Source organism: Fundulus heteroclitus, unplaced genomic scaffold (genome assembly GCF_011125445.2).
Source record: "Fundulus heteroclitus isolate FHET01 unplaced genomic scaffold, MU-UCD_Fhet_4.1 scaffold_28, whole genome shotgun sequence".
NCBI lineage: Eukaryota > Metazoa > Chordata > Actinopteri > Cyprinodontiformes > Fundulidae > Fundulus > Fundulus heteroclitus.
Window position 1 is genome coordinate 3,379,403 of NW_023396689.1, and position 27,149 is coordinate 3,406,551.

A 27,149-nucleotide genomic window follows, 5' to 3' on the forward strand; every position below is an offset into this window, starting at 1 on the left:
TTCCTTAGAGAGGAAATTTTTGACCAATCTGTATGATTTGATTGAATTTGACTTTGTAAAGTGCCTTGAGATGACATCTGTTGTGAATTGGTGCTGTATATATAAAATATATATAAAATTGAAGTGATGCAAATTGAGCAAAATCTGTGGAGAAGAATGTTGTCAGAAGTTGCTTCAAAGGCCACACTCAGATCCAGAAGGAGAATAGAAAGACCAGAGTCAGCTGACATAAGAAGATCATTGGTGAGTTTTTTTAGGTTGTCAAATATTAATTGCAGGTTATCTTTAGTTGTAAGATACCGACAACGGCTGTCCTTGAACTTCTCTCATTGTGCAATGTCAAATTGCAGATTTAAGATTTCTCCATGATATTTCGACATTCCTCATCTTTCGTATGTGACTAACCAAAAAAAAAAAAAAAAAAAGTGGAGTCCAGCACCCACCAGACATTAGTTTGACTTTGTGTTCAGAATGCAAACATAGCTCTGGGTTTGGATCGACTTCTACAGTCAAATTCCACAAAATTTCTCAGTGGACACCATTGTAGGCCTTTGATTGCCCAGTCCAAATATATTTTATGGACCTGGACAATGACCTTCAATCACAAAACCTATGTCACTCTAATAGAACAAAGGAAATTGTCCAAGAACCAGCATATTTCCCAAATGCACATGAATGACTTTGCTAAAAGTTTTACTATTCTTTATATTATTTAAAATGACAATTCCATTTTTGGCAAAAAATACATTTTTAGTTGTATCTTTTCAAAGTCAGAATGGTAAACTGCAAGTGGATTTGATGATGTCATATCATTGTTGTAGAATTGTTTCTACAAAAGAAAGTAAGTGAATTAATTCTTGGAGGATCAGGTATTTCATCATTTTGCATGGGTATATGTGTTAAAAAGATTACACATTATATGTTGTATTTTATCCAATAGTAAACAGTGACCATCAAATTATATTTTTTATGACCTGACACAAGAAAACTGTCATTTCTTTTATGTTAAGTGGAAAATGCAGAAAGCTTACATGGTCTCCCGTCCCAGCTAACTGAATGCATACTGGTCTGTTCTTCTGCCACCTCTTGGGTACAATGAATTGAAACCTGAAAGGAAACACACTCTGTAAGGACTGTTTATATAATAAAATAACAGTAAATGCTATCATTTGTCGTTTCCCTTTGTGAAAGTAAAAAAAACAATTATGACAAAAATATATATTTTTTGGCTTAGTATTTTTAAAGTCAATATCTTCTGTAATAACTTCTGAAAGTACATCCTTTCAAGGAACATAAAAATGAATGTCATGGATATGCAAGGCAATTCTGTAGCTCTATGGTACAAAAAAGAAAAGCTATGTCCATGTTGTTCCTTAAATAGGTATTGTGATTAAAGTCATTATAACAATAGTAGTAGCAGTAGAAGTAGTAGTAGTAATAATAATAATATAATAATAATAATAATAACTAGAATCCTTCAACTTCTGAAGAAGTTGAAGAAGGCACCCGCCTGGTGGTGCGCATGACCGTCAAATACAAAGCTTCCGAGTTCCTTGGTCGTAGGCTCTCATCGCTTGGGGATTTTAAATCTAGTCCACCTTTACTGTTTTCCCCATATCCGGGAGAGTTACGGTGTGGAGAAGCCCCAAAGAAGCGTACCACTCAGACTGTTGCATGCCCAGAGCGAAGCAGTGATGGTTTGGGCTGCCATATCATGGCATTCCCTTGGCCCCATACGTGTGCTAGATGGGTGCGTCACTGCGTGGACTTGTTGATTTTTATAATAAAAATATTTCCCTTTTACACAACATTATGAATAACCTCAGAGTTTAAGAAAAGTATTTGCAATTTCAACAGTACTTTTACTCAGTTAAACATTTATTTAAGTGCATTATGCATAGGAACTGGTCACAGTGATTGTAAGATGTTGAAAAACATTTATTCACAGTTTTTGGGACTTAAAAACACACACTAAGTGCTGCTGTTAGACTTGAACTCCCATCCCTCCAGACTTCCATAGGCCATTGTTCATCTAGAGTTCACCATCCCCCCATTTTGCTTTGAATCCAACCAAGCTGGTCAACTTCTTTAGTGCTTTGTTTGTGCCGTTAAAATTAGCGTTTATGCTGCTTTGGTTTCGCAGATAATATAAGTTTTAATTTCGGCCGGTGACGTCACCACAGGCCGCCGCTGCAAAATAAAGCGCTACATTGTTATTCCTTTGCTGGTGCTGAGCTGGAGCCAAAGCAAACCAGAGTGATCAACTTCTTTAGTGCTTTGTGCATGTTTGTGCCGTTAAAACTAACGTTTGTGCTACTTTGGTTTCAGAGATATTATGAATTTTAATTTCAGCCGATGACATCATCCCAGACCGCAGCTTCAAAATAAAGTGCTACGTTTTTCTTTCTTTGCTGGTGCTGAGCTGGATCCAAAGCAAACCACAGTGGACTACTTTTTCAGTGCTTTATTTGTGCAACAACAACCTTAGAATAAAATAAAATAAAGTTTTCATTAAGATTTGCAGCCCAATAGATTTTGGGGAGCGTTAAGTTTTTAATATTTTGTGCTGAGCTCAATACACAACAAACCAAATTGGTCTATATTTTTAGGCATTTCTAATTCAATCTATATGCTTTATACTTTCAGCTGATAACACAGTCAATATATTCATAGTTGAACAATATTTCCCACTTCATGCATAAAGCCAATAAAAAGTGGAATGGTCCTTCAGCCTAATTAAAGGTTTAGCTTAGGTGGACAAAGGAACGTTTTAGGAGATCGTTCCTTACAGTGTTGTTATACTTTATAGGCTGACCAGTGTGATTTATTTTTTGCAGTTTTTCTGTTATTGATTTTAGTTTGGGTATGTTTTCTGCGTTATATAAGCCTGTATACTTTAATTGCCCTTTTGTTAGGTGCAGACACCCCCAAATCTCCCTATTGTAGAGCAATAAAGGTTTGCTATTCTAATTAATTCAGAGGAGTAATGAACTATGACTACTAAGATCAACTATAACCAAGTTATTGTTTGAAAATGTTATAAACATTATACTCTCGAAGAAGAATAAACCCTTCTGATTAGGAAAAATAGACTTTATGAAAACAGTTGAACATTCTAATAAATGAAATGCCTTTTTTGGCAATGTCACTTGACATTGCTATCTAAAGTAAAGTTCTTTAAATGAGACAAAATAAATCGCAATATCTATTCAGGAATAAAGTACAAAACAATATAACACACATTTTACAATAGCAGCTAAAACAACTTGCATGATAAAAGAAAAATATAAAATTAATAACTGCTTTCTTGAGAAAAGTGTTGAGACCAAAAGGTAGATCTGACCACATCTTTTTACACAAATGAGGAACATCATTAAGGACGCCAGCCATCCTGCACAGAGACTGTTTCAGCCTCTCCCCTCAGTCAGGAAACTTAAAAAAAAAAAAAAAAAAAAACATGTGTCCCAAGAGATCTTTGCCAATAAGCAGGAATATATAAATCATTTTATAAGAATGCTGTAGGGGGGGAGGCTCGGTAGATGACAACTTCATAGTAATGTTACTGATTTATCAGTAGAAATATATTAAAAAGACTTACGTTTTTTACAGTGACGGCAATAACATATGATTTACCGTAGCACTTTATTTTGAAGCGGCGGGCTGGGATGACGTCATCGGTTGAAATTAAAATTCATAATATCTCCGAAACCAAAGCAGCACAAACGATAATTTTAACGGCACAAACCTGCACAAGCGAAGCACTAACCATTCCGTCTATTTAACAGAGTTTTTTCTGTGGGTGGGGTGTCAGCTTCATGCAGCTCTTCCATCCCTCAGTGCCGTGTAGCCTAGCCACCGCATTTCTACCATAATATAAAACCGACATTAAATAAACGACTCACCGTCACGTAGTTGCAAGGAAAACACCCAATGGAACACCCTTCGTCTGGGTAAATTGGACTTCATTCAACAATATCCTTCAGTAATTTAGGAAAAACGGCAGCACAGCACAGCACAGCACAGCAAGCCACAAGATGGAGGAGTTCACCTCTGACCCGGAACTCAAAGAGTACTGCTTGTCTGCTCTGAATAATACACAGCGCCCCTCGAATTACGGCCGCCATCTTGGGGCGGTCCACCTGCTACCCTAACCTGCTGATTCAAGCTGAACACACTAACCATACCCCGGCACTGTGCGGCGTATTTTTGTTTAAATCGACGGACTATTGACGTCAGGGCTCGAGGGATAACTTTTCATATGTAAGATTAAAGAGATTGTGATGAATTTGAATACGGCCGCCATCTTGGGGCGGTCGACCTGCTACCCTAACCTGCTGATTCAAGCTGAACACACTAACGATACCCCAGCACTGTGCGGCGTATTTTTGTTTAAATCGACGGACTATTGACGTCAGGGCTCGAGGGATAACTTTTCATATGTAAGATTAAAGAGATTGTTATGAATTTGATTGTTTTATTGTACTATTTGGTATATTTAAGATATATGCTGGATAAATTAATCTGGCTATTGATTTAAATGAAAAAAATCGTTTTTTAAAGCCAAAGGGAAATGAAATATTGTATTTGGTATATTTAAGATATATGCTGGATAAATTAATCTGGCTATTGATTTAAATGAAAAAATCGTTTATTAAAGCCAAAGGGAAATGAAATATTGTATTTGGTATATTTAAGATATATGCTGAATAAATTAATCTGGCTAATGATTTAAATGAAAAAATCGTTTTTTAAAGCCAAAGGGAAATGAAATATTGGGTGAAAATGTAATTCTCTGAAATTGGCACAGCTTGGAGTCGAACCTACGATCTTCTGCTTTGCAGCCCGACACCTAACCCACTCGACCAAAACACCAGTGTCGTGCTCAGCTGAGCATTATTGAGAGGTCAATTGTGTTAAGAAGTGTTTTTTACAAATTCTGTTCCAACTGTAAGTCAAAACGGCGTCAAGTACAAAAAGCCCTGATCGCGGCGTCGAGACGCACGTTTTGATATATAGTTTGTGGGGGTACAGCCTACGGTTCGGGCTGTATTAACGGTGACGGAATATTAATAAACAATAATAATAATAAAGAAATCCTTATTGGGTGCATAACATAAGGCCTCCGCCATGCATTTTCAATGCATAGGCGGGCGCCTAATAATAATAAAGAAACCCTTATTAGGTGCATAGCATAAGGCCTCCGCCATGCATTTTCAATGCATAGGCGGGCGCCTAATAATAAAGAAACCCTTATTAGGTGCATAGCATAAGGCCTCCGCCATGCATTTTCAATGCATAGGCGGGCGCCTAATAAAGAAATCCTTATTAGGTGCATAACATAAGGCCTCCGCCATGCATTTTCAATGCATAGGCGGGCGCCTAACTAGAAACGTTCAACTTCTGAAGAAGTTGAAGAAGGCGCCCGCCTGGTGGTGCGCGTAACCGTCAAAGGCAAAGCTTCAGAGTTCCTAGGTCGTAGGCTTTTATCACTTGGGGATTTTAAATCAAATCTTCTGAGTGTGAAAAGGATTTGTCTTCGTCAAAACCAGCCGACAGGAGAAGGTCTGCATCCAAGCAGCATGGAAAATTAGTGTTATTAAAACATGATTAAATACTTCAATGTAGCATGAAAAAATGAAATATGTGAATAAAAATGTTAAAGGCATTACAAACTACTAAAGGAAGTACAAACTCTGTGAAGCAGAAGTTGGTGAGACCTTCCTAGAGCTACTTCCGGTTAGCAACATGCTAAGCGTTAGCCGCTAACATGGTTGTGTCCAGTATGACCGGGTGATGGTACTCTGTTAGTTTGGTCCAAATCCTGTACTGGGAAGTTCCTCAAAAAGGGTGCCAATACTTAATGTCACCAAAGCTCACCAAAGGCCATGTGTCAGATCGGCCTCCTTTAGCAACTAAGCCTCACCAAAAAAAAACAGCCGACAGGAGAAGGTCTGCATCCAAGCAGCATGGAAAATTGGTGTTATTAAAACATGATAAAATATTTCAATGTAGCATGAAAAAATGAAATATGTGAATAAAAATGTTAAAAGGTATTACAAACTACTAAAGGAAGTACAAACTCTGTAAAGCAGAAGTTGGTGAGACCTTCCTTGAGCTACTTCCGGTTAGCAACATGCTAAGCGTTAGCCGCTAACATGGTTGTGTCCAGTATCACCGGTTGATGACCCTTCTGGACCATCACCAAAGAAAGCAAGGGACTCGATTGCTCCCCAGGCGCCGCACAGTGGCAGCCCACTGCTCCCCAAGGGGATGGGTTAAGATGCAGAAGTGAATTTCTCCATTGTGAGATCAATAAAGTTCAATTATTATTATTATTATTATTGTGCTCTGGCTGATCTTTTTGGAAGCGCATATACAACTCCAGTAGCAGTGTCCAGAACCACAGATACCAAGGCATTGGATGAGGTGGTGTGTTACAAAGGGGTACAACCACTGCCACTCTCAACAAATCCACTCAACTGGTGGAGAGAGCACAAGGGGGAATACCCTTTGTTGTCATGCCAAGCTAAAAGGTACCTTTGCATCCCAGGCAGTAGTGTACCTGCTGAAAGGATCTTTTCCACAGTAGGTGAAATAGTCACAGCCCAGAGAAGTGCATTGAAGCCTGAGCATGTGGATCAGCTGCTTTTTCTAAACAAGAATCTCCACGTGCCTACTTAGTCTGTAACCAGAAATGAAGAACTGTACTGTTACAGTACAATTCTTTATTTCTGGCTACAGTACTATAGTTCAGTTTAAGATATGTTTAAAAATTAGAGGTTAATCACTACATATTGAAAAGCTAAGAATGTTTACAAGCACTAAACTTATTCAGTGTAATTCAGTTGAATACAACCCTATGATTTGTGTTTAAATCTGCACACATATGCACAGATGTTATTGAAATGCATTTTTATTTATATTAGACTTTCAAGAGATAAGCTATGCCTAATTTTATTTTACATGCACTTTATTTTTTATTGTTTATTAAGAACAGTTTTCTACTTTAAGCACATTGCATTAACAAGTTTGTTTCTTTGCTCAGAAATGTGATGTTACAGAAGTTTGTATGAAAATAAATATTTTAAAAATGTCAACATTATATAAAATCATTTGTGTCTTCACAACTTTAAATCAATATCGAATCGAATCGCAACAGCAATAATCGAAATCGAATCGTGAGGTTCCTAACAATACCCAACCCTAGTGCCAATACTTAATGTCACCAAAGCTCACCAAAGGCCATGTGTCAGATCGGCCTCCTTTAGCAACTAAGCCTCACCAGAGAGTAGGGAGTAGCAAGATGGCGGCCAAATCCTATGGGATTCTGTGAGAGTAGGAAGTAGAAAGATGGCGGCCAGGGACTTCAGTTTTTCGGCAAAATCCGCACTCCAGTGTATAATCGAAATCAATGAGACAGAACCAAGCAAACGGATTAACAAACGATCGAGCGCACACCTGGCGTTTAGCCTGGAAGGAGAGAAGGTTGCGCACACGAGCAAACAGAGCCGAGCGCGAGGGTAGTGTTTGAGCACAGTTTGAAAGTTGAGCGCGCATGTGATGTTTAAACGCTGAATACCTGTCTCGCTGCGCGCTCAGATTGGTTCCGACGCGCTCAATTCAGAAGACTTCATATGCTACTATGCTAAACTGCAGTCTCCCCCCCTCCCAACCACCATATTATAAAGACCGCGGGGCGCCTGGCTTTTATTCCCCCCAAGACCAAGCGTTGTTAGAGGTATTTGAAATAAACAATGTTTTAAAGCAGCGCAATAATAACTTACCTGAAGAATGACTGTCGTCGGGACCACCTCTTGCTCTGCGTAATCTTGTAACGTCTTTAGTCGGACTCGGAGCATAAGCAGTCCGGCTGTGAGCTACAGTGCGCATGCGCTTGCGACCGTTTCGAAACGCAACATTTTTTTAGTAAAGTTTATGCAGTATTTGTAGGTTTATGTGTTTAAACGCTTAATACCTGTCTCGCTGCGCGCTCAATGTGTGTGTGTGTGTGTGTGTGTGTGTGTGTTCGCGGCGCGCTCCGCGCAGCACGGATTTGCCGACAGACACACACACACACACACACACACACACACACACACACACAGCGGAGGAGAGATCGCTGAAGTGACTTAAGTTATATATTTGCCCCCCCAGGTGGTAATTATTCTATAAATATTAAAATATAAAAGCTTTCAGCACATGCTGGGGCGGAGGGATATCACATCACATGTGGTATCCCTCCGCCCCTCTGGTCGGTAAAATCCCTGCAAATTCTAATGTAAAAATTTTAAATTTAAAAATAACTTACCGAAAATCCTTGCTCTCATGTCATGTTCAAAACATTCTTCTTCGAAATGGTCACTGCATATGACGTGTTTTCTCTCTGGCCAGCTCTCTTCAAGATGGCAATCCAGCTACGAGCCTGGTTAGCTCATGGAAAGTTGAAATAAGCAATGTTTTTTCCAATTTTACCAGTTGTGTTGGAACATCCAATGGCCATGTACGTGGGCTTTGTTGCTTCAGCAATAGCTCCTGCCAATGTCAATGGTGAAGTCCTCTGGAAAGCCGAAAAAATTGTTGATGATCAGCTGTGTAAAACGGCTCCAACTCGGCTGGTCAGATCGACTCGGGCGCTTCCCGATGACGTCATCATAAGGCAAATCCATCCAAAACAAACTGCCCGTGGTCCCCATTTGTTACAAATCAAATTTATTTTGTTAATTTACGGTTATTTTCCAGTAACTTAATCAAGACATGAAAACTTTTAACATATTTTTGGAATGCTTCTGTGGTAGTCTGACAATTTAATCGGTAATTTTGCCGGATCAAAGTTACATCTTAAGAGAAATTCCTTCCTCCAATTTTTTTTTAAAGTTGTGAAGGGAAAATAAACCATAAATTCTTTTAATTTTTAATAAAAGTCTGCAGCCATTTTAATTTAATCACGACATTAATCACTTTAAAATCAATAACGTTTGTTCCTCCTTTTTCTACTGATGAATTTGATTATGTTTTATTGTAGTATTTGGTATATTTAAGATATATGCTGGATAAATTAATCTGGCTAATGTGAAAAAAATCGTTTTTTAAAGCCAAAGGGAAATTAAATATCGGGTGAAAATGTAATTCTCTGAAATTGGCACGGCTTGGAGTCGAACCTACGATCTTCTGCTTTGCAGCCCAACACCTAACCCACTCCCCCACAACACCAGTGCCGTGCTCAGCCGCGCATTTTTGAAAGGTCAACTGTGTTGAAGAAGTGGTTTTTGGTGAATTTTGTGTTGAAGAAGTGGTTTTTTGTGAATTTTGTTCCAACCGTAAGCCGAAACGGCGTCAAGTACAAAAAGCCCTGATCGCGGCGTCGAGACCAACATTTCGATATATAGTATGTGGGGGTAGACCCTACGGTTCGGGCTGTATTAACGGTACTATAATAATAAAGAAACCCTTATTAGGTGCATAACATAAGGCCTCCGCCATGCATTTTCAATGCATAGGCGGGCGCCTAATAATAATAATAATAATAATAATAAAGAAACCCTTATTAGGTGCATAACATAAGGCCTCCGCCATGCATTTTCAATGCATAGGCGGGCGCCTAATAATAATAATAATAATAATAATAAAGAAACCCTTATTAGGTGCATAACATTAGGCCTCCGCCATGCATTTTCAATGCATAGGCGGGCGCCTAATAATAAAGAAACCCTTATTAGGTGCATAGTATAAGGCCTCCACCATGCATTTTCAATGCATAGGCAAGCGCCTAATAATAATAAATCAAACTGCTTTTTGGACACTCAAAGATGTTTTACAAAACAAAGTAAACATGCCTGCATAAACCGTTTAACCAGGCAAGGTGTTTCAGTTTTAAATGACTGATTCAAGGAATTCCAAAATTAAAAACTTCACATAACTGCTTTAATTGTTCTATACTGCAGACATGTCGGAGCTTCATCACATTTATTTACCTCAGCTCTATTATGAGCTGCGGAAGTGCTCCTTTGAACATCTAGGATGCAGCAGTCTGTCACTGAAAGGACTTTCCAGCTCTGCAACAGCTCCATGCATCCACGGAGACACTTTTGAACAGTAATGTGATTTTCTTACAGATTCTCTCCCTTCACCTGCACTGGGTCCAGAAGGCATCCCAGGGCAGAGCTGGCCCTCCAAACGAGTTTAACCAGCTGCTTCCTCTCAGCTACAGATAAACTGCTGCTCCAATGAACCACACCATAGAAGATGGCTGATGTCACCACAGAGTCAAAGGTCTTCAGGAGTGCTTCTTGCACTCTAAAAGACCTCAGTCTCCTCAGCAGGTAGAGTCTGCGCAGACCCTTCTGATAAAGAGCATCAGTGTTGTGACTCCAGCCCAGTTTGTTGTTCAGTTAAATACCCAGGTACTTAGAAAAGTCCACCACCAGTTCCCTGAATGTTCACCTGTGTCAGTGAAGTGGGTCTTCATCAGCAAAAGTCCACCACCAGCTTGATTGTTCCCTGCATTTAACATGAGGTGGTTCTGCTGGCCCCTGTCTACAAAGCCCCGTATCCCATGTCTGTACTCAGAGTCATGCTCATCTGTGATAAGACATACTATGGCAACCTGAGGAGCTGACAGAGAAGTATTCAGTGTAGAGGATGAACAGAAACTGTGCCAGCAGTTTCCTGTGGTGCTCCTGTACTGCAAACCAGCCTGTCAGAGACACAGCCCCTCGTTCTCACATACTACGGTCAACCAGTGAGTTAGTCCAGTATCCACTGGGACAGGTTGTGGTCCACTTGTGACCACTCAGGTTTGTCCTTCACTAGTAAAATCAAAGAACATGATCCTCAAGATGCTTTCAGGTTTCTCCAGGTGGGTCAGAGCTCGGTGTAGCAAAAACATTATGGCATCATCCACCCCAATGCCAGGGTGGTAGGCGAACTGCTGTGGATCCAATTAAGACCTCACCAAGGGGCAAAGATGGTTGAGGACAAACCTTACGAGGGTCTTCATCCAGTGTGATGTTAGTAATACTGCTGTGTAGTTGTTGAGATCCTTTGGGTGTGTGGTCTCAGGTACTGGTATCACACAGGAGGTCTTCCACAGCTGTGGTACTTTCCTAGCTTCAGACTGCTGTTGAGGATATGTCCCACACCCCTACAAAGCTGATCTACACAGCACCTCAGGAGCCTCCTCACCTTAGTCTTTGGCACAATGTTCCTCATCTGAAGTGTTGTTAAACTGGGTTTGGGGTGGGGCAAGTGGCTGGTCAAACCCCTGAAAGTACTGATTCAGCTTATTCACCCAGCCCAAGTTACCTGCAGCCTGGGCCCTCTGTTTGGGACCTGAAATTGGTTTCAGGCTTTTTCAGACATAACTGATGCTGTCTTTTTGTAGCTGATCCTCCATTCAAACTTCCTGTAGTTTGTTTTCCTTCTCTGATGTTTTTCCACAGTTCCTTCTGAACAGCTCTTAGTTCTTCTGACCTAAAAACATTTTCTGACTTGAAAACTTTTTCTTTTCATAGAGTAAAGCATTTGTGTCAGTATTTATCCAGGGATGTTGTTGGAGAAACACCCGACTTTTATGAAGGGCACAGTAAGGTCTACGTAAAGATTTATATAGTCTGTAATGTATTATGTTATTCTAGGGCTTCTCTGGCCTCCTCAGACAATTTCCTCACTGGGCATGTTACAGCTGGTACTATGTGTACATAGGTTGAATACAGACATATTTATAAAATATAACACAAAAATCTATTAGCTATTAGGTTACTGAACAGAAACAAATAGGATGGATAGAACTAAATATTTAAAGCACTCACCATCATCTGAACTTTTAGCATCATGTCTTATTCTATCATGTAACTTTTTTTGCATAACACCCTCCACTTTCCTATAATCACATCCTCACATTATGTTTACATCAGTAAGTTTTGGTTGAGAACTTGATGCTGCTCCACCATGTTATCGTTAACCAGTATAAAATAACCCCACACCAGACTCCATTTGGACAGTCTCATGCTGTGGCATGTGTGTGCCATGATTATTTATTTTACCACTACTGTGGTCTGGGTCCGATTGAGGATGAGAAGCAGTGCCCTCTTCTAGATGGTGGCCATGCTACAACAATGAAAGACAGGCCTTCTAGCAAATATTATCAATTAATCCGGTAGAACAACATTTATTAGTGGATTGTTGGTGTGTATCCCTATTTGGGACAAAATCTAGAAATAGAAAGAATATCATAACACCACAAACCGGGGAGGACAAGGTGCCCTCGCATGATTTTGAACAGTGGAGGGAAAAGAATTGGCAGAAGAGCTGTTCAACAGCTAAGGATCACTTGTGCAAACAACTGTTTCAAAGAAACCCATATATGACACACTCAACCGACATGGCAGTATGCACACTCACCATGCAAGACTATATTGCTATAAAAAGCATGTTAAGGTTTGCTGAAGAACATTTAGACAAACGTTTGTAACACTGGTAAAATATCATCTATTCAGATAACGCCAAAATCAACCATGTGCCACATTCCACACCATGAAGGTCAAAAGAGACTGTATATAATGGCATAATTTAAATCACAGTTAGGAGGTTTTTGAGATAGGAACATGATGTTGTAGGTCTGATTTATAACATAAAGCACATTTGAACATACATGACGTTCTTGAGGCGTTTCAGTCAGGCTTCAGAGATCATCATAGCACTGAAACAGCTCTGGTGAAGATCACTAATGCTATTCTCATGGCCTCAGATATTGGACTTGTGTCTATACTTTTCCTGTTAGATTTCAGTGCTGCATTTGACACAGTTGATCACAATATTCTCCTACAAAGACTTGACCATACTGTAGGGATTAAGGGGAAAGAATTAGGCTGGTTTAAATCTTATCTATCGGAAAGAGTCCAGTTTGTTCATGTTGATAATAAATCTTCTTCAAACTCTAGGGTCACTTGTGGAGTACCACAGGGTTTAGTTCTTGGACCAATTCTCTTTACTATATATATGCTTCCGATTGGCAAAATTATCAGACAGCATGGGATTAATTTCCACTGTTATGCTGATGACACTCAGCTATATTCATCCATAAATCCTGATGAATCAAAAAAAAAAATCTTGGTGTTATTTTTGACCAAGACATGTCATTTAAATCCCATATTAAACAGGTTTCCACAGTTTCCTTTTTTCACCTCCGGAATGTTGCCAAAATTAGAAATATTCTGTCCATGGGTGATACTGAAAAACTAGTCCATGCATTTGTTACTTCAAGGCTGGACTATTGTAATTCTTTACTATCAGGAAGTCCACAAAATGCAGTTCAAAGTCTTCAGCTGATCCAAAATGCTGCAGCAAGAGTTCTGATGAAAATCAACAAGAGGGATCATATTTCTCCAATTTTAGCTTCCCTTCATTGGCTTCCTGTTAAATCAAGAATATAATTTAAAATTCTTCTTCTAACGTATAAAGCCCTTAATAATCAAGCTCCATCATATATCAGAGCTCTGATTACCCCTTATGTTCCTAACAGAGCACTTCACTCTCAGACTGCAGGTCTACTGGTGGTTCCTAGAGTTTCTAAAAGTAGAATGGGAGACAGATCCTTTAGTTATCAGGCTCCTCTCCTGTGGAACCAACTCCCAGTTTTGGTCCGTGAGGCAGACACCATGTCTACTTTTAAGACTAATCTTAAAACTTTCCTCTTTGACAAAGCTTATAGTGGCTTAGGTTACTCTGAGCTACCTCTATAGTTATGATGCTATAGGCTTAGGCTACTGGAGGACATCAGGGTCTATTTTTCTCACTCTACTGAGTTCTACTGTTCTCCAGTTTTGCATTGCTTGTCATCATTTCAGCTTTTAACTTTTTGTTCTCCCTTTTTTTCAGAGTAGGTACACCTTGTCTGGCGTTCTGTTAGCTGTGACATCATCCAGGAAACACAGATCACCCGCTATTACAATCTAATGTAGAACAGATTACTGGATCAATGTGTGGTTCTGTGCTTTTTTTGTCTCTCTTGTTGTGTCTCTGCTCTGTCTTCTCTAATCCCCAGTCGGTCGAGGCAGATGACAGTTCATACTGAGCCTGGTTCTTCCTTCCCGTTAATGGGGAGTTTCTCTTTCCGCTGTCGCTTCATGCTTGCTCAGTATGAGGGATTGCTGCAAAGCCATGGACAATGCAGACGACTCTCCCTGTGGCTCTACACTTCTCCAGGAGTGAATGCTGCTTGTCAGGACTTTGATGCAATCAACTGGGTTCCCTTATATAGGAAAGTTTTGACCAATCTGTATAATATGATTGAATATGACTTTGTAAAGTGCCTTGAGATGACATGTTTCATGAATTTGCGCTATATAAATAAAATTGAATTGAATACATTGGAGGATTAATGGAATGTAGCAAGACACTGGAGATCTGCTTGTTATTATTTGCATAGGTGCACTGGATGGGGCTTTTCTGTTTTCTGGTGAGAAGTGTACCTCACTCTTTACAAACATATATATTTACTCATAAAATTGGTACCCTCTGTTGAATCACCATTGTCACATGGTGGAGGGTTTGTGTACCCCAATGAGCTTTAAAGCCTGTTAGCATATCCTATGGTAAATTGGACTCAGGAGAGGGGCCAGACTAAGAGCAAATCGAAGTTTCTGATAATATGGCCAACCACAATAATAGGGGCACCCAGGAGACAGGCCTGAGATGATGGAGCATCCCGGTGACTGCCTGGTAGTCGAGCCTTGGCTTCTTAGTCTTTGTCCGAAGAAGCTTCAGGATGCTCCCTCTATGTGATGGTGACAACTGTGTTCATTGGGACCTTCAATGTAACGAGAATTTATCAGTAACCTCCCCCAGATGGGTGCTTTAAGACAATTCCTTGGACTTCACGCTTGGCTTGTGATGTGATGTGCACTGCACCAACTGTGGGACTTTATATGGACAGACATATGCCTTTCCTTATCCTGTCCAATCTACTGAATACACCAAAGATTAACTCCGGTTAAGACGAAGAAATATCCCAAGGATGATCAGTGAAAACAGGAAGCACCTAAGCTCATGGAAAAGGCTCTGGATGCTTGTTTATATGTGGTCTCTTAGTTTTTTTGTCTTTAATATATTTGCAGAAATTGCCCCCCAAAAATGATGTTGTCATTGTGGGGTCTTGTGGGAGTTTTGAGGGAAAATTATCCATCCATCCATTTTCCAAACCGCTTTATCCCTCATGGGGTCGCGGGGGTTGCTGGTGCCTATCTCCAGCGTTCACCGGGCGAGAGGCGGGGTACACCCTGGACAGGTCGCCAGTCTGTCGCAGGGCAACACAGAGGGACAAACAGGACAAACAACCATTCACGCACACACTCACACCTAAGGACAATTTGGAGAAGCCAGTTAACCTAACAGTCATGTTTTTGGACTGTGGGAGGAAGCCGGAGTACCCGGAGAGAACCCACGCATGCACAGGGAGAACATGCAAACTCCATGCAGAAAGACCCAGGGTGTACTCGAACCCAGGACCTTCTTGCTGCAAGGCAACAGCGCTACCCACTGCGCCACTGTACAGCCCGGGAAAAATTATCCATAACAAATTTTTGAACAAGCCTGCAGCACAAGAAAATGTGGAAACATTGGTGAATGTACTAAATTTGTTCATATTACTTTAATATTTGTGTAAATGTAAGACTCCACTTGATAATTTATATTAAAACAAAAATAATCTTAATAGACGATTACACAACGCTTCAGTTTTTTTTTTACTTTATAAATAAGAATGAAATTGGCTTGGCACCATTTAAAATCTTTGATTTGCGATGCTCCTATTTTACCAGATAGTAAAAGATATTTTTCAACTTCAAAGATCTATTAAAATGTTATGGAGGACCAAGTCTTCCATATTTAAAAATAAATACAGAAATAAATAAATGCTCAATAAATAAATAAGCATACAATTAATTGCCACCAAAAATACAATAAACTAATAAATGTAGGTAGAAATTAAATTATACAGTGAGACAAATGTATATATCTCTTTAAATTAGCTTCTTTATTTATTTCGGAAGATACGGAATCAATAAATTCCGTATCTTCCGTATTGAATATAAACAAGTATGCCTTACATATTTTATCTATTGGCATCAATTTACATTAGTTTCATTTTAGCTGATCACAAGATAAGGAATTTATTGATTTTTGTTTCTCAAGAGTGCTAGGTTCAAAAGTTTTTTGACGGTCTCTAACTGCACCACCGCGTGTGGGAGGAGGGAGCAGCTGAGAGACGCTGGCCGAAATCGTAGTCCCTCATTCGGCTCAACCGTGAGCTAGATCTTGCTGACTCCGCGGAGCTTGAATGTCCAATATACAACTTCAAACCAACTTCACCGAAGTGCTAGATCATGCGTAAAGACGCAGCGTGAACCCCAAGGGTTGCAGCTGAGGAGAAAATGTTGGACCGGCTTGATGAAACTCCGCCTCATTCACAAATTAGACCAATAGGCGGTGGGCCAGAATCTGTAGGGTGACTTTTCGTATGAACTGTCAGGGGGCAACTTTCTTCCACTGGGAAAAGTTGCTGCACATAGAAGCGAACTCAAAAACACCAATGTTCCCACGTTTTCACTTGCACATTAAGAAGTTATTGCCGATAAAAAATCTAAACTGTGGCGCTCCGGTCCAAGAGGTCACGTGATTCGATTTTTGCTGCTCAGCCAATCAGATCGCTGTATTGTCAGCTGAGCGAGTTTACCACGTCATCATGGCTGCGCCCGTAAGATGTTTGTGTGCATCTGTTTCCAGACGAAGAAAGCCCAATAATAGCATTTTCTGGCGCCAGCTGGCAGTGATCTTGATGGCAAGAAAAAAGAAAAAGCCCAGACCATCCGTCCATCCATTTTCTAACACACTTATCCCTGCGTTTGCGAGGTGCCGGTCTCTATCTCCAGCTGTCAATGGGCAAGAGGCGTTGTATAAACTGGACAGGTCGCCAGTGCATCGCAGGGGAGAAATAGTCCAGACTTTTGCCCAATTTACAGTGATATCACCAAGACCTGCTGCGCTAGAATAGCACAGGCAACAGGTGTCGATGTGCCAAACGACTTATCCCCGCCAGAATTTGTATTCCCTGCGCCGAGAGCGAATTCAACTGGAAGAATGAACCCAGTCAACTCTGCCTCATTTCCAACCTATTAGGCGTGGAAATGAAGATCTTTTACTTTTCTTAACGAAATATAGAAATGGTGTCGTTACATTATCGTTCAGTTAGTGTGAAAAAAATGAAAATGTAACACTTGTTAGTGCGATCATAAAGGATTGCTATGTCGGTTAAAACTCGATTGATCACTCAATATAACACGTTATGAGAAAGTAAACGGCTCTGTGGTCATTTTCACATGTGTCACAAAAATATTAGCTTATGTTATTAGATTGTCGCATGTCTGTCTGCTTAAACCAAAAATCCACCTTCCTGAGTTCATCACAGCTGTCTGCTTGTTCGTCTTTTTTCTTTTTCTTTTCTTTTTGACCCGCATGAATGGATCATATAGAGCAGATTTCACGTGTGATCAAATGAACACTGAATAAAGGTACAGCCAAAATTATCAGATTTAATAATATTTTAATTCAACCAAGAACCATATAGAGATATTAACCATATTAAGAAAACGAGATATGTCTCTTTTAAAAATAGAACAATGTATTAGGAGTTTAAAAAATCTATTTAATTTTATTAGAATGTGATATTTAAAATATTTAGACTTCACAAAGCTGAAGGTTAAAACCTTTATTGATTTCAAAAATACAATACAAAATTCTACAAATTCCGAAGGGGATAACTCGTTTAGCACAACGAGTTTATACAACGCCTCTCGCCCATTGACAGCTGAAGATCGGCACCAGCACCTCGCACACCCAGCGGGGATAAGCGTGTTAGAAAATGGATGGATGGATGGACGGATGGTCTGGGCTATTTCTTTTTTCTTGCCATCAAGATCTCAGCCAGCTGGCACCAGAAAATGCTATTATTGGGCTTTCTTCGTCTGGAAACAAATGCATACAAACATCTTACGAGCGCAGCCATGATGAACTAGTGAACGCGCACAGCTGACAATACAGCGATCTGATTGGCTGAGCAGCAAAAATCGAATCACGTGACCTCTTCGACCGGAGTGCCACAGTTTAGATTTTTTATCGGCTATAACTTATTAATGTGCAAGTGGGAACATTGGTGTTTTGAGTTCACTGCTATGTGTAGCAACTTTTCCCGGTGGAAGAAAGTTGCCCCCTGACAGTTCATACGAAACTTCTTAAGGAAGCGTCCTACAGATTCTGGCCCACGGACTACAACATGGATAGAATAATGATAATCTGTAGTGTTTTTTATTGCCTGGATGTGAATCTGATAATTCACATTGTGCCTTTTATAATCAACTACAATATTTTCTTATCAAGCGACATCTACATAGGGTCCAATGTAATTCACCCAGCGCGGTGGGAGACTCAATTGGGGAATCTACTGTTGTAGCTCACTGTCTGCCTTGCTGTGGTTGCAGAGAGGTGTCTGTTTTGTAGAATAAATCATCCGCCGATGAGTTATTGATCTGGAAAAGCCGAATCTGAAACCACAGAAAAACATTTCAGATCCCAAATGTACAGCGTTCTAATTCTTCCAGTCTATTAGCAGCTTTCCTTGAGAGATCGGACACTGAACGTCCGCCTGCTGAGTTTGACATTACTAAACAATGCTTTAGTGCGGGGAAAAGCCATGTAGATTTGACCGATGCAGTAAAATGCTAAACAACCAATGGACAGAAGTTAAGCCCTTAAGACACAGCCCCTCCTCATTTGCATATTGAGGCAGAAATGCATACAGAAATGTCAAAAGGACAGGCAGAAATAAATAGCATCACAGAAATATATAGGGTAAAAAATTCAAAGGAAGAATAAAACAGACAAAAATATTATAACATGCACATAAATAAATACTTAAAAAAATAAGTAATTAATAAATAAAGTTGAATATTATAACGGACAATAAGGTAATTATTACAAAGGCGAATAAATAAAGAAGCTAATTAAAAGAGATATATACATTTATGTCTCACTGTATAATTTAATTTCTACCTACATTTATTAGTTTATTGTATTTTTGGTGGCAATTAATTGTATGCTTATTTATTTATTTATTTATTGAGTATTTATTTATTTCTGTATTTATTTTTAAATATGGAAGACTTGGTCCTCCATAAAATGTAAGCAGTGGTTGGTAGAAAAAAATATGTTTTGCACCTTGCTTTGATCGACTCTGGTGGCAGGATAGCTGGCACCAACTCCTCCAGTGGAGAGATGAAAAAACCCTCGTGGACATGACAGTCAGTGAGTTCCTCAGTCTGGGCAAAATGTAGAGCAAAAAGAAGCTTAATATACAACAACTTAGCACATTAACAAAGAAAAATACAACAAACCTTGTTTATGTAAACTGGATAGTCCGCAGAAACAAGAGTCTTGCACTTCTCTCTGTCTGCAACGATCTTTCGGAACTCAAAAATTCTGTAAAAGAAAAACGGAAGAATAAAAGTTTGAAACCAGTTTACAGCAGGCGTATCCAAAGTGTGGACCGGGGGCTATTTGTGGCCCGTGTATTTTCGTGTATTGATTTTGTGCATCAAACGATAGATTTTCAATTTGATGTTTCGTTGCCGTACTAAGAGATCCTTTGTTTTGTACAAATATAGTGAATGTGAAATCAGGCCCTTACAAACTAAATTTCTTAAATTCCCCATCCCTCCAAAACATCAAGAAATGAATTTTAAAACCATAAATGAAATCTATCCCTCTGATGAATTTATCAGATCTAAATTTAAGTTTCTCCTCTCCTCTCTCTTTTCACCTCTCCCTCCCCCATTTCCCTGCCAGCTTCTATCAATCTTTTTTGCAGCCTCTTTTTACATATCTTTTTTGGAATCGCTATTGAGAAGAACCAGCGAGACTTTAAAAGCAGAAAAACAAAAGTCTGTATGCCCAAAAGAAATGCTATTATCCGAATAGCATTTGGCCTTCCTGTTGGACTTGAGAGGCAAACGATCTTTATTTCTCCTGGATATTATGTAAAAGAAGATGCTCTGTGACATCTGCAACTTGGAGAGCTACTGGACTGCCTGATAAAGTTCCATCACTATCAGACTCTGGCTAGGAGAGCTTTCTGCCACAGTTCACAGACTAACACACACACACACACACACACACACACACACACACACACACACACACACGGATACAAAAACACACACACACACACATACGATTACACTAAAACACATGGGCACACACACATTGCCTCCACTGCTTTTTCCTTTACTATTCTGCTTTCTGTTTTAGCTGTAGTGTCAGAAAGGTCAGATCAGAGACCTCAAGCTTTAGCTTTATGAATGTAAACTAATAAACTTTTAATTTTTAGTGATGAAGTTCGTTCTGATGAAGCTTTATTATGAATAGAAACAATTCTCCCATTTTAGTTGTGGTTTACAAAAGTTATAAACAAATAAAGTAAAATTATTTCACAAATCTTCAAAAATAATGACAACTGCCCAAGCAAGAAATACATAATCTTATGTCAAACTGCAATTTAATCTAATACCCCCTTTACCTTATCTCTACATATAACATAACATTTTTTATTTACTTAAAGGTAAGGCATAGCCACATTATTTAATTTTTTATATTTATTTATATGTCAGTAGCTCACTCTGGTTGCATACAAAGTTTTCAGAAAGGTTATGATGTCCTGCTGGCATATAAGTTATTATTTTGACATTTTTGCTTTGTGGTTGATCAATTTGTTAAGCCTTTCATGTTTATTTTTTAATAACAGAGGAAGTACAATACTGTGCATGCGTATCAGGGGATAAACAATGAAGTGACAAAAGGCTATTAGCATCTCCCAGCGAAACAATGCAGAATGGTCCAAGAGATAAAAAACGCAAATATATATGATTCCAAGAGGGAAAACACTCAATACCACTGGGAATACAGTATGACCATTGGTGTTCACTGAAGTGGATGCTAAACCTGCCGAGATTGCTCAAACGTTACCGCAGAGTTGATTGACGCGAGTACATTTTCTTATAAGTTTCTTATAAGTTGCTGCAGATCAGTGTATCCAATTAAAAACGGTTGGTCTTCGCTAAAGCCGAGATGAAACTTTACTGCGAAGCATTGCAGAGTGTCAGGATCGGTCCCGATCGGTTTATTTAATAGTGTGTTATTAATTAAGCCAACCGGCATTATGATAGTTCTGCCATACTGCCAGTACATGCCGTCACATCTGTTTATATCTGGTCATCGCGCACGGTGCTGGTGTTATTTTTATCCACAAAAAGGACCATTAAAACATCAGGATGGAGGCTTGGTGTATATAAAAAAGACCAAAAACTATATAACGGTTTTTGGTCTTTTTTCATAAGCATAAAATGTGGCTATATGCCTTTAAGCTTTTATTTTCCTTTCTTTATTAAAATATTTTAATTTCATGTCATTATTCTCTTCCTGGATTATCTTTTGATTATTGAACATGCCTGGCGTGATTTCTGATAGAAGCCTGGATCTTGTTTTTGGGAAAATTTGTATACTAAGGTCAAGAGACCTTATTTTTTATTATACTTTTTTGTGAAACAATAATGATTCCTATTGGACTGTTTTCTTTGTTTATAATGGGGTGTGATATACATCCAGAAATGTTCTTACGTAATGTACAGTGATTTTGTTACTGTTTGTTACTGTTAACTACTTGAATAAAGTTAATAAAAAAAAAACTAGTCCAAGAAGTCCCAAGATGCATTGCGCTGCTGACGTCAAATTCACAAGCCCCTGTCACTACCCGATCCGTACCGGTAGCACGATCCGTACCATCAGCTCATTTGCGCGTGCGCGAACAGAATAACATTTCGTTTTTCTTACTTTTTTATTCTTTTGTATTTTTTCCAAGGCATGGGTTTCTTTTTGTATATCTTTGTATTTGCGGCAATAATGCATATTCTAAATAATAAACAACAGAAATACATAAAAAATACATTGTTTTTTGTTTCCCAGTTGTAGTTAGGGAAATAAAAATATATAAACCATTTCTTAAAGTACATAAACCCCCAGCTGTAAACATATATAGAAGTACAGAAACGTATTTGATTTTGAATTTTTTTTTAAGTTTGAATTTTTTTTATCATTTATTTGATTTGCATATGTATGTATTTTGTGCTTAATAAATGAATTTTAATAAGATATGCCTTCGCTTTATGTGTGTTCTTTGTTCTATTCCCTGTTCGTTTTTGTAAAAAAAAAAAAAAATGTGGCTACTATAATCACGTGGTCTTCTCTAGTTTATGTTGTGTACACCAGAGGGCGCTAATTTCTCAATCGATAATTTTAAATTTCTAATAAAATAAATGTTTAGAACAGGGGTGTCAAACATACGGCCCGCGGGCCGAATCCGGCCCGCCGAACAATTTAGTCCGGCCCTGTGGCTAAATGCATTATCATTATAAAAAAAAAAAATTAATTAATTAATTTTCTCACAGTGTCCTGTCTGGCAATGTGGCAATAAGATGCCACAAAGAGCTCATCAGATTTGACTTTCACAAGTGGACAAGATAAAAGGAAGAGAATGATAAAACAATTATTGAAAAAAAAATGTACTTTGTTTAATTTAAAATATGCAGTTCCTATATTGTCCACGAGGGGCGCTGTGTTTTAATGAGCAGATTAAGCTTCAGGTGTGGAAAAATTCTAATCATTTCTTAATTTTTATCTGTTTGATGTATTTTGACATGCAGGACAGTGTTTTTAAGTTCCAAAAAATGTGAATAAATGTTTTTCAACATTGTATAATCACTGTGATTAGTTCTTATGCATAATGCACAAGTAACTGTTTTACTGAGTAAAAGTATTGTTGAAATTACACATACTTTTCTTAAAAACGCTGAGGTTATTCATAATATATTGTGTAAAAGTGAAATTAACTTAATATAAAAATCAACAAGTCCACATTTATTAGTTCTATTTAATCTTGCAATGAGTTGACTCGTGTGGCCCTCTTGAGATCAGATTAAGCTGTATGCAGCCCCTAAACCAAAATGAGTTTGACACCCCTGGTTTAGAACAAGATTATTTGTATAACGAAATTCACTGTATATTTAAGGATTAAATATTTTTTTCCAGCCCTGTTTGGACAAGCAATAAAACTAACAGAGTGCATTCAGACAATACAGATAAACGTTATGCAATGATATCTTCCCGGACTGGAGGATGCTGAAGCATATCTGATGATGACGTCAAGCAATACAATGGAGAGAATGTAAAACGTATCAATTTCTTTCAGATATTTTATTTACAATATAGTTTAACATTTTTAATGATTTAGGTATAGAAATAAGTATTTTCAGTACCGTAATTACATAATTTTTTGGCGACCCGGAAGTTATTCTGTTTGCGCTTGCGCAAATGAGCTGATGGTACGGATCGTGCTACCGGTACGGATCGGGTAGTGACAGCCCCATTCCCAAAGGGCGTCAGCAGTTGTTCTTCAGAACCATTTAACTCTCATTACATGGTGCTGAGGAAAGATAATGTTGTGTTCAGGTGGCCAGGTTAATTGATTCGGCAACAGTAAGCAGCATGTTTTTGTTTAACCTGCAACGGTGTATTTTATTGAGTCTGAGATAGATATTCAGTTTTAATATAGTGGAATATGGAATATGGCTATTCTTTAGGAACATTGTATTGTTTATTGGTCCAAGAACACAAAAACATCAGACCTACACCAGACAACTAGTACAAACACAGCAAGTTTGGTCACCATTACCTTTTAAGGTCTTCCGGTTTACCCCATCCCCCAATGAAAAGTTTGGTGAGGAGAAGTCTTCTGTAAAACACATCCAGCCGACTCACACCCATGGACTAGCCTGGGGCATCTGCACACAAAGACAAAAGCTTTATTCAGAAAGTAGACAAACTAGGACTTTATGGCACACAAATAAGAAAAAGGCAAGAAGACTGCAGTGGTCTTTTCACATCAAACATGATTTTGTAAACGAGTGTGACAGAGGTTTGTGTGAGCAAGTTTAGTGCATAAAATATGATCTCAAAATGGGCTCTTCACATCACACGAAACAACAATTCTGGAACCAAAGTAGGGAAAACCCTGTTTAACGGTATTAATGCAATATTTTACAACAGAAATGTATAACCTGATCTGCTAGCTTTTATTTTAAACAAAAATGAATGATTATTACCTGAATGGTCATAAAATTAACTAATATTCTTGTTTAAACTAAGAATCATCCATTTCATGTAGCAAGGGGGTGTTTTATAACTAAACAATTTTCCACTAAAGACATTTAGATTTTTTTAAAAAAATTTTTATTAATTCTAGTATAGTGCTTAAAACAGGTGGTTGTTTTAAGATTATTTTCCAGGCATGCATAGGGTAGAAGAAGACTAAAGTAAACTATGTTGAATTTAGTATAAGGTTTCATTTAAACAAGATTATTGCACAGATTATCGCTTCTTTTCCTTCTGCTCTTAGAGGATAACAAACTAAAACTAGGTGATGTTATCTAATTACACAGGAATCAGCGGTAACTATGGACTGTTTCAAGCCCATTATATACATATTTTTATTTCAATATACATAAAGTTAGGCCCAGAAATATCTGGACAGTGACACAATCTTCATGATTTAGGCTCTGCATGCCACCACATTGGATTTGAAATGAAACCACTTCAATGTAATTGAACTGCAGATTTTAAGGTTTAATTCAAGGGGTTAAACAAAAATATACGATTAAACATGTAGCAGTTGTAGCTATTTTTATACAAGTGCTCCTCCTTTCAGGGGCTCAAAAGCAATTGGACAAATAAGCACAACCCTAAGTAAATGGGGGGGGGGGTGAACACACACAATCAGTGGCCGAAATTAACTTCCTGATTCACCAAGTAGGCTGGTAGATGTAAAAATCAACTGGCCAGGCATATTTTTTACCGGCCAAAATATTAATCCTCACCAGACCTCTCAATTTTTACCAAAAATTAAGAGTGACATTATGTTAATTTGGTGGTGGTGGGGGGGGGGGGGGGGGGGTGGACGTGGCTGACTGGACCCTGGAAGAGAAATCTTTTTTTCCTACCTTTGATAGGAAAATACAAAGTTTATTATAAAAGGCACAATATGAATTATCAGATTCACATCCAGGCAATAAGAAAACACTACAGATTATCAACATTCTATCCATGTTGGTTTCATTAGTGAATGAGGCAGAGTTTCATCAAGCCTATACCGTCCAACATTTTTCCCTACCACACTTAAAGCACACAGGGGTTCGCGCTGCGTCTTTACACTGATCCAGCTGCTGGATAAACAGTGGGGAAAATGCAGAAATGAAGACTGTAAAGGGCTCCTTTAGAGGGGAAAGAAGGAAAATTGAGTCTGAGCTAAAGCCCCTGATGTTACATGTTCATTAAAATGACCCTTAAAAGTGCGCACCTAAATTATATGTAACGTAATTTTGCGCACCTGAATTCAAGCGCAAGGAACCACGCCCACCGCTGATTCTGTGTCGTTAAAAACAAAAAGAGCATAAAACACAGCTACTGACTCTCCTATCGACTTCAATTGGGACATTTTGGTACGAGTTGAAGGACATTAAACGTAGTGATTCACGTTTTGAAGGCTGGCCGCTGATAAAAGCACCTGGCTCCGAGAGGGCGGGGGCAGTAAGAGCGGTGAAGCACAGACACAGCGCATGTAGTTAAAAAAAATCCAGAATAAATAAGAACGAAACTTATAAACAGACTAATTGGCGTTTTAGAATGCATCTGGTTAGCAGATCTGTTTTCTGATCCAGCGTGCAGCCATGATTGGTTCTGAATAAAGGCCTCATCTGGGAGCCGCTCTCCCCCCTTGCCTCCTGCTCCGCAGAAGGCGGAGTTTAGACTGAGCTCTGGATGGACAGAGCTGTGAACGGGTCATCCGCAGCCCAGATGGGTTTTGTAATTTACTTGGTACAAACATTTACTCGCCATGTGGCAGCTAGCCCTCTGAAATTCACTCGCCAAACAGGAAATTTACTCGCATTTGGCGACTGGCGAGTGTTAATTTCGGACCCTGGACACAATGACGGAACTCGAAACTGTTTAAGAGCTGTAACACTTTTATTTGCATTTATTTACATTCTGTATGTAAAACTATTTACATTTTATTCTATTTAAATACTTACCTTTCCACATATAGTTCACCGATGATGATGACGATGAAGATGTTTTTTTCCCCCCCCACATGTCTCCTCGGATGATCAAAGAAAATTACTCCTCTGCCATGGCATAGTAATATAACCACCCAGAGGGTGTCACAATTCAGTATTATCAGCCGTACAGTTATCAATGCCGTTTTATTGTCTGGGCCTGGCAATGAATTCTTTTTTTTTTTTTTTTTTTGGAATGTTGGCGTGGTGGTAGCGTGAGTTTGGCGAGGCGTCCGTCTCGCCAACATAGTGCTGCAGGAAACACTGACGTCATCAATAAACACAAGTGATCCAGTGCCATTGGAAGCCATGCATGCCCATGCCATCGCACTGCCTCTGCCATGTTTTACAGAAGATATGGAGGGTTTTGGATCATGAGCTGTTCCAATTCTTCTCCAAACTTCCCATCATTCTGGTATAGGTTGATCTTAGTCTCATCTGTCCAAAGAAAGCTGTTCCAGAACTGGGCTGGCTTCTTCTGGTGTTTTTTTGGCAATGTCAATTATGGTCTTTCTATTTTTGAGGCTGATTAATGGTTTGCACCTTGTGGTAAATCCTTTGTATTTCCTCTCATGAAGTGTTCTTTTTATGGTAGACTTAGATACTGATAGGCCTACTTCCTTGAGAGTGTTCTTCATTTGAGTGAATGTTGTGAATGTTTTTTTTCTTCACTATGGAAAGAATTCTGCAATCAACCACCACTATTGTCTTCCGTGGACGTCCAGGCCTCTGAGTTCACAAGTTCACCAGTGCAGTCTTTTTTTACTCAGAATGTACCAAACTGTTGATTGGGCCACTCTTAACATTTCTGCTATCTCTCTCTTGGATGCAAACGGCACACCTGGAATCAACTCCAGACCTTTTAACCGCTTAATTGTTGAT

At 39.0% G+C, this 27,149-nt stretch overlaps 1 protein-coding gene across 3 annotated transcripts in view; it reads right to left on the reverse strand.

The window, feature by feature from the left end:
* Positions 1 to 27,149, reverse strand: part of abhd18 (abhydrolase domain containing 18) — an 81,858-nt gene that overhangs the window by 44,668 nt on the left and 10,041 nt on the right. For all 3 annotated transcript variants that reach the window (XM_036130086.1, XM_036130085.1, XM_036130084.1), the window contains exons 2-5: positions 23,831 to 23,939; positions 19,443 to 19,527; positions 19,267 to 19,367; positions 1,032 to 1,107 (exon numbers count right to left, since the gene is read on the reverse strand). In XM_036130086.1, the coding sequence (XP_035985979.1) occupies positions 1,032 to 1,107; positions 19,267 to 19,367; positions 19,443 to 19,527; positions 23,831 to 23,922 (354 nt within the window). In that variant the 5' untranslated portion in view covers positions 23,923 to 23,939. The remainder of the gene's footprint in view (positions 1 to 1,031; positions 1,108 to 19,266; positions 19,368 to 19,442; positions 19,528 to 23,830; positions 23,940 to 27,149) is intronic.